The sequence below is a fragment of the Crocodylus porosus genome, unplaced genomic scaffold (genome assembly GCF_001723895.1).
Source record: "Crocodylus porosus isolate Cpor-Errol unplaced genomic scaffold, CroPor_comp1, whole genome shotgun sequence".
Classification (NCBI taxonomy): domain Eukaryota; kingdom Metazoa; phylum Chordata; order Crocodylia; family Crocodylidae; genus Crocodylus; species Crocodylus porosus.
Window position 1 is genome coordinate 539,422 of NW_017728900.1, and position 7,144 is coordinate 546,565.

Consider the following 7,144-nt stretch of genomic DNA (forward strand, 5'->3'; position numbering starts at 1 on the left):
GGGGTGTTCCCAGATTTCTTTGGTAAAACACTCCCAAACTGACCGACTAAAATTCCCATGTAAGAGATGGCATAATTGTGCTAGGTGCTGTATGCCAACAAGGTACTGACCAGCACAAGGAAGTTACTGACTCTCTCTAAAGCAGGCGCAGCAAACTCATTTGGTTCTGCAGACCAGATCTGAACTATAGGGCTTTTCAAGCTAGAGAAACTGTGGTATTAATCCTTGAGGCTGCCAGAGATTCTGTATCGGCATGACTCTGGAATCCAGGGGGTTAATGCAGCTGCCCCTCCCTCACCTCCACTCCTTTCCCCTACCACTCACAGCAGAATTGCAGGGTCTGGTGGGGGAGGAGGGTGCTGGTAGCTATTAAGGTTTCGTAACTGCACTGATATAGTGACTCTGAGAGACATGGTGACAAGGCATGTGGGGTCATCCAATCCAGGAGAAAGTGCAGCAAGCCAGATGACCCATCTCTATAGGTCAGACTCAGACCAAGGGCCAGATATTTGACACCTCAGCTCTAAAGGGACTTACCGGAAAGATAGAAGCAGAGGAAAGACCTTAGTTGTCCACCATTTCTTCTATATGCCAAGGTACTAAAGTGACAGCAGCTGTGGTGGCTGCAGTCTGAGGACACCCCAAGTTTTTGCCTTCAAGAATGTACAAGATTACTTCAGACAGCCTGGGGATCAATGTGGTGTGCATCTGTCATAGCTCCACATGGCAGATTAGCTGCAGGATGAGGAGCCTGACATATTTGTGATGCAAGAAAGCAAGCAGGAAGGGGTCTGGGACCTGAAGAGCTGGAGATGGAACAGTGTAGAAGAGTCCATCTGTCAAGCCACTTGGTTCTGAAGGCCCCAGGCCGTGTGTTGCTATGGTACATGAGGCACATGATCCAAAGGGCACCGAGAAGTCACAGCAGCATGTGCTTTGTTTGGTATCAGGCAGGGCTGGAGACGCACAGTCCTTGCCCCAAGGAGCTGAAAATCTGAAGAGCACAGAATGTGCCAGGAGGCCTCATTGGGAGAGGAATAAATTGTATGAAGCCCCAAGTTTAACAGATAACTGGTGAGTGTGGGGTTGAAGCACTCTGTGCTGATGATGGAGAAGCTCTGACCAGCTGTTGGGCTAGAGAGCTGAGTGGGAAGTCCCGGGGGTTCCTAACAGCTGTGGTGGGGTGGACACTATTAAACCTAGAGGCACTGCGTCTGCATGATGAACAGAACACCAGCAAGGACCACCAAGAAAGGAGTTTGAATTCTGCCTGCTCTCCTCTAGCACTGTTGCCCCTGTACCATGCAGCACAATGTCATAGCCAGGGGTCAGACATGTTGGCCCTTACCCGATTCTGCCAACATCTTCACAGCCTTGGCTTTGGCCAGCTCCAGGGCTGTGACCCAGCGCTGCCTCTCCACCTCTGAGCTGGCCTTCAGGTGGTAGGTCTGTGCTCCACCATTGGAAATGATAAAGTTGCAGGAGTCCTCCACAGTGATGTTGGCAGTGGCCAGGTTGATGGTCCCGCGACAGGTGTGACGCATCTCTGCTTTTGATCTACAGTGGTAGTGAGGAGAGGCACAATGAGTAACCCAGGCAGCAGTGAGAGGGGAATACAATAGTGTCCCGAAGAAGAGCTCTACTGTGAGGCCAAGTGGTCCCTCCCCACAACAGCCACATCATCTCTGCTCAACAGAAAGAGAAAAACCCTATCTCTGGGGTGGGCTCCAAATGCAGCCAGTGTCATCCCTGAATCTGCCAGACAGGCGGCTGTGAAATACCTGAGCACCCAACAGAAGAAAGGGCAGGGTTTTAGTCTGATTTCAGCTGCAAACATTTACTAGGCCTGCTACCCAGTAGCTCTGACCCACCCCTGGCACTCTGCAGAGGACAGTCTCTCCACCTCCCTCCCCCGCTCACTGCCCCTAGTTTATTTTAGAAACAGGTTAATCCACTCTTCCATGAAGGGTCCAGCCTTTTCCTAGGCTCCCGCGATCGTTAGTGGTGGGTGCTGCTATTAATAGAGCAACATCTAAATGCCTAGGATCTGCCCAAACTGGCTGGTTAGCCACACTTCAGTCGGGCCACACAGCTGAGGAGTGCATTCCAGGTCAGGACGGGACCAGCCCTATAAGCTTGCAGGGTGGGTGTGGCTTCAGAGCGACAACCCTCCACCTCCAGAACAAACACGGACTGAAGGGCCTGCTGGCAAGCTACCCCCAGCCTCCCCCTCGCCGCTGAGCCAGCCACGTCACTGCCGCTACCAACAAGCCCAGGAGTGCAGTGCGGGTGTGCACAGAGCAGCCACCTCCACCCAACACGAAGAATCAGAGCTAGGCCCCATGAGCAGGCCTTCCCTATGCCCCGTGGGCAAACTGACTGGGCAACAGTGGCAGGAAGAGAGGGCCCCAGGGCAGCCACAGCAGGATGCAGTACATGTGGTACAGCACACATTCCTCCGCCTCCCCACCCCCACTAAGGGCGTGCTGTCTCTCTACCCCCCCCAGATGAAATAAGCCTGCTGTGTGGCCATCCCTTCTGGCAAGCCCACACATATCCTCCATACCCCAATGCTCATGTAATCACCCCAGCAGCCAATCAGACCTACTCGAGGTACTGAGCTTACGCACCCCCCACCACCTCCAGCTCAGCACTGCATGAGGGCGAAGTTCCCTTGGTATCCACATGGTAGGGCACAGAGCCATCTCCCTTGCCCTGTAAGGCCAAGAGCTGGCGCACATCCTAGCCCTCAGTGGCTTGGGGCTGGCACAGAGCTGGCACACCCCCTTTACCCCTCAGTGGCTTGGGGCTGGCACAGGGGACATAAGTCAACCTTTCAAGGATTGGGGGAGGGAAAGGGGAAAGTTAGGAAGGACAGCAGGGAGATTACTGCTTTATTTTAGGGGAAGCCACTCCCAAAACTTGGGGAGTCTCTGGTTAGAAACATCAGGCAAGGAGGCTGGAAGGGGAAAGGAAATGGTGCATTCTCCCTGCCCAGCAGCTTGCTGCCCCTGCTGTGTAACACGAGCCCATGCTGCAAAGTCTGTGTTGCCAGCTATTCTTACCCAGCAGGCTCTGGTTACTCCATGAATAATACAGGCTGAGCTACAGGAAAACAGCTAAGCAGCAGTCACCCCCGCCCCTCAGTCAGGACTGAGCTCAGATTCCTTTCAGCACGTTCCTCTGTGTGGCCACTTGATAACCGGGAAAGCCTGAGCAAAGCCAGACATCAGCCAGTTTGCTTGGGATGCTTCTGAGATACTACATCTCTAGCACAAGGGGAATACCCCCTACCCTCCATCCAAAGGGCAGCAGAGGAAGAACCACTCTCTGCATAATTTATGCTCTCTCCTGTTTAAATGCAGTTCCAAGTACTTTGGTTTGGAAAGGAAATCCTCCCAGGGTGACCTAATGCAGGGCTGCAGAGTCCAGACCCACAACTTTCCTCAGCATCAGCTTGAGGATGTTAACCAGACTCTGAGCAGCATCAAGGAAGTCACTTCGAGCCCTCTGGTGAGGGGTGAGACTACTCACTGCAGAACCATCACCAGGTCATCCAACTCCCACACAATCTTAACACTTCCATGAGCTGGGATTATGCTGCTGCCCATCCTGCACACTGAGGATGGAGGCCAAGTGACTCTCGCTTCACAGCCATTGCTGCTGTGAGGAGATGCAAGCAGCAGTTATAAGCCCTGGAAGCTTATAGTTGGAGAGAAGCATAAAGCAGGAGTACTCCCTTATAGAGCACTTGGGGGCTATACCGCTTGGGAAGCCAAACAGTCAGGGGTCTTGGGGAGATGGTAAAGTGGGTACACAAAGGTTATAAAGCTCCTTCTCAGTAGCCTTCAGGGGGAACCTCAGCTTGACCAGATGTGCTTCAAGCAAATGCAGATACAAAGGAATGACTCCTCAAACAGCTGGAAGGCCTCACACAGGTTGCTGACCTCTAAGAGCACAAGAGGCATCATCCACTCCCAAACTGCAGTTCTGCCTTCTGGTGCTAGCTGCAGTCAGTGAAATATCCTCCCAAGTTGCACTCCAGACAGACACGAAGCTGAGCTAGGTCAACTGGGGACAGGAGACACTCCAGGCAGAGCTACCAAGCAGCAGCATGAGCACTTTGGCAGAGGGTGCCCTCTCAGCTGGTAGTGGCTCAATGCCCCAGCTGGGAGTAGGGGATTCTATACAAGTTCTTACCTTATTATGACACTTTCCCTCCAGGCCCTAAGTTGTGTTGGCCAATTCTAGTGCAGAAAGGGGCAGCATGGCGAGTTACAGGAGCCAAAGGGACTGCCCTGGGTCATAGCCCAGAGCCCTGCTATGCCAGACAAACACATCACTGCAGGGCAGCCTGCAATGCTTCTGAATGGGTAGCACCAGAACTATTTCAGGCACCTACTGGATCTTCTTGCTTGCCCCTGCCAAACAGCAGCTCCCACTGTCCAGAACCAGATAACTTAGGGGAACATCCTCCCTCTACACTGACAAGGGGGTAGGATAAGTGAAGCATCACTGGTTCACAGCCCCAGAGCCTCCCCAACCCACAGCCATGAGGCAGAGGTAAGGCCTTGCCAAAGCCACAGGAAGTCCTTTGGGCAGTACTGGTAAGGGGGCTGGGAGGCATATTCACTAGGCAAAGGGTGATGAAGAGGTAGCCCTCTGCACCTCTCTGGCATACATTATTGCTGACTGTAAGCCTCCTTAATTCAAACCTCTGGTCTGAGTGAGGAAGAGGGATGGGGCTGACCTTCCTCTGTGGGAAGGGTCTCATTAGCTCAACTTGGGGATAAATCCACAGCATGGACAGTGGGGCTTGACAGACTTCAAGGGGTTCACAGCTGACAGCATTTCCTCTGGGTCTCAAGGGATACAACAGCTGAGCATCCAGACAAGGGATGTAAAAGATGTGCTAGTTTGGTGAGGGACTGGCAGGAAGCTATCCTGCAGCCTGGGTAACCCCTACCTCAGCCCAATCAAGGGACCACAGGTGATGAATGCTGAATGTCAGAGCTGTGCTGAGTGAGCAAGGCTGGAAGCCCAGAGGCAGAGCTGGCCAGCTACCTGGCAGGGCCCTGGCCAGCAGGACAAGGGAGTCCCTTCCCTGCTGCTTGGGGAAGTTGTGCAGGGCTAGAAGGCACTGTACTCGTCACCTCCACTGTTTTGAGTGTTTACTGCTTTCTCCTCATGGAGAGACACCCTCTTCCAAGAAAAGACTTATTTCACATGTGAAACCCACTGGGGCTTCTTGCTCTCTGGGGGGTGGAAACCAAGTCAATGAAGGCCTCTCTGGCTGGGATGAGGCTACCTTCAGGCCTTGGAGGCAGCTCTGGCATACAGCTTTTGCTAATTCGGTTTCAGAGTGCTTTCTAGAAGCAGTGAGGACATATCACTGTTGGACACACAAGATCACCCAGATGCCTGGTGGCAGAGCCAGGAAAAGGACCCTGGTCTCCTGTGCACCAAACCAGGGCTCTGCTTAATAGACAACACTGATCAACTTAACTGGAGCTGCTCAGCAACCTGCTGGTCTGTGTTTGGCTTGGGAACGGTAGAAGCTGGTCCCCAGGTATCCCCATGAGAGATCCACAGCCTGTTGTGCTGATGGGGGAGGCTCTCTCTCCCTTTTAGAGGGGAGTCCCAGTGCCATAAAAGCAGCAAGAGTTAACAAGCCTGCTGCTCCACTGTGCACTGGAGATCTCTCAGTGCTCTATACATTAGCAGCAGGAAAGGACTCTACTAGTCTGGATGGGTGTCTGCCTTGGACCTCCATTAATCAGAAGCTCTAGGCCTTGGGCAAAATGGGACAAAAGACTGGATATCTTCCTCTCCCAGGCAGGTCCTCCAGTACCTGTATAAGTTTGTTGCTATGATGAGGGTGGTCTTTCCTAGAGGGATCTGGTTTATACATGTGTTGGCAGTACAGATGGAGTGAGGTCAGGCCATCTCCCCTTCCCAAAGCACCTGGAGGAGCTGCAGAGTGCACCAGTAGTTGGATAGGAACAGGAACTGCCAGCTTGGGCCAGACCAGAGTCCTTCAAAAGTCTTATACTTAGAGAGTGCTTAGACCCCAATGCCTCAGAAAAAGCTGCATAAAGCTCACTCAGGTAGGTGTGGAGCAACAACACTGCCTGCAACAGATTCTCTCTGACCTGTCCAAGAGTTAGAGATCCATTTGAACCTGGAAGCCCAAGGTTTGGTATCCCTGCCAATACTTGTCATCATTAAGCGTGGTAATGCTGGATTTCTCATCTCCCCACCTAATGTCCAACCCCACTGGGACCTCATTCAGGTCTGGGTGCTGACAAATTCCTGTAAGCGAGACTTTCTGTCCAAGTACACACTGGGCTCTGTAAGCCTCATGTCCCCGTGTCTACAAGTTCAGGGACAGCAAGAGCAGTGGCTCTCAATCTCCCTTCTCTACACCATTTACCTTCCCGTGTGCTGTTATTGGGATCCTGCTCATTCCTTTCCTCTAACCAGCAAGCCCAGCCTTTTTTGCTCTCTCCTCACTGGAAAGTTACCAGGTTCCCTCTGCTGAGAGGGAACATCTCTCACACCTAGAGATGCTAAGGAGCAGGGCACTCTAGGGCAAGTCTCTCAAAGTAGGTGCTCCCTGGGCTTAACTGGGTTGGCCCTTGCTACAGCATAGTGGGACACTGGCACCTCCTGCCCCCTCTCTCCGAGCAGATGGCGGCTCCAAGCACCAGGGGTGAGAAGGAGCACCTCAGCTACATGCGGCCATGGGGCTCCGGGCAGCTGCATGTGCCCTGGGGTCTGGCCAGTACCTCCTGAGGGGCATGATGTCCAGCAACGCACAGGGCAGGGGAGGCCAAGGCCTGAAGAGCAGCCGTCAACCCAAGGTCACGGCAGAAGTGTGCCTACGGGGGGGACCATTGCCCTGGGGACGCCCTAGGGCCACAGCCACAGAAGCAGAGCCTCTGCCAGACCAGCAGCATCCTCCACCCCCTGCTGGGGCCGGGGTGTGTATGTGCCCCCTCCCCCAGGGGCTCCAGGCAGGGCCCTATGCCTGCCCTTGCCCTACGTGGTCCGCCCAGAGCGAGGCCGTGTTCCATGCGAGGGCGGGGCCAAACAGGGGGCGTGACCTCACCTGGGCGCTGCGCGCAGGTGGGGGCGGGGCGTC

At 53.8% G+C, this 7,144-nt stretch overlaps 1 protein-coding gene across 1 annotated transcript in view; it reads right to left on the reverse strand.

The window, feature by feature from the left end:
• Positions 1–1,611, reverse strand: part of OSBP (oxysterol binding protein) — a 15,334-nt gene extending 13,723 nt beyond the window's left edge. Inside the window, exon 1 of the mRNA XM_019556660.1 lies at positions 1,349–1,611. Coding sequence (XP_019412205.1) covers positions 1,349–1,544 — 196 coding nt within the window. The 5' untranslated portion in view covers positions 1,545–1,611. The remainder of the gene's footprint in view (positions 1–1,348) is intronic.
• Positions 1,612–7,144: the final 5,533 nt, after the last annotated feature.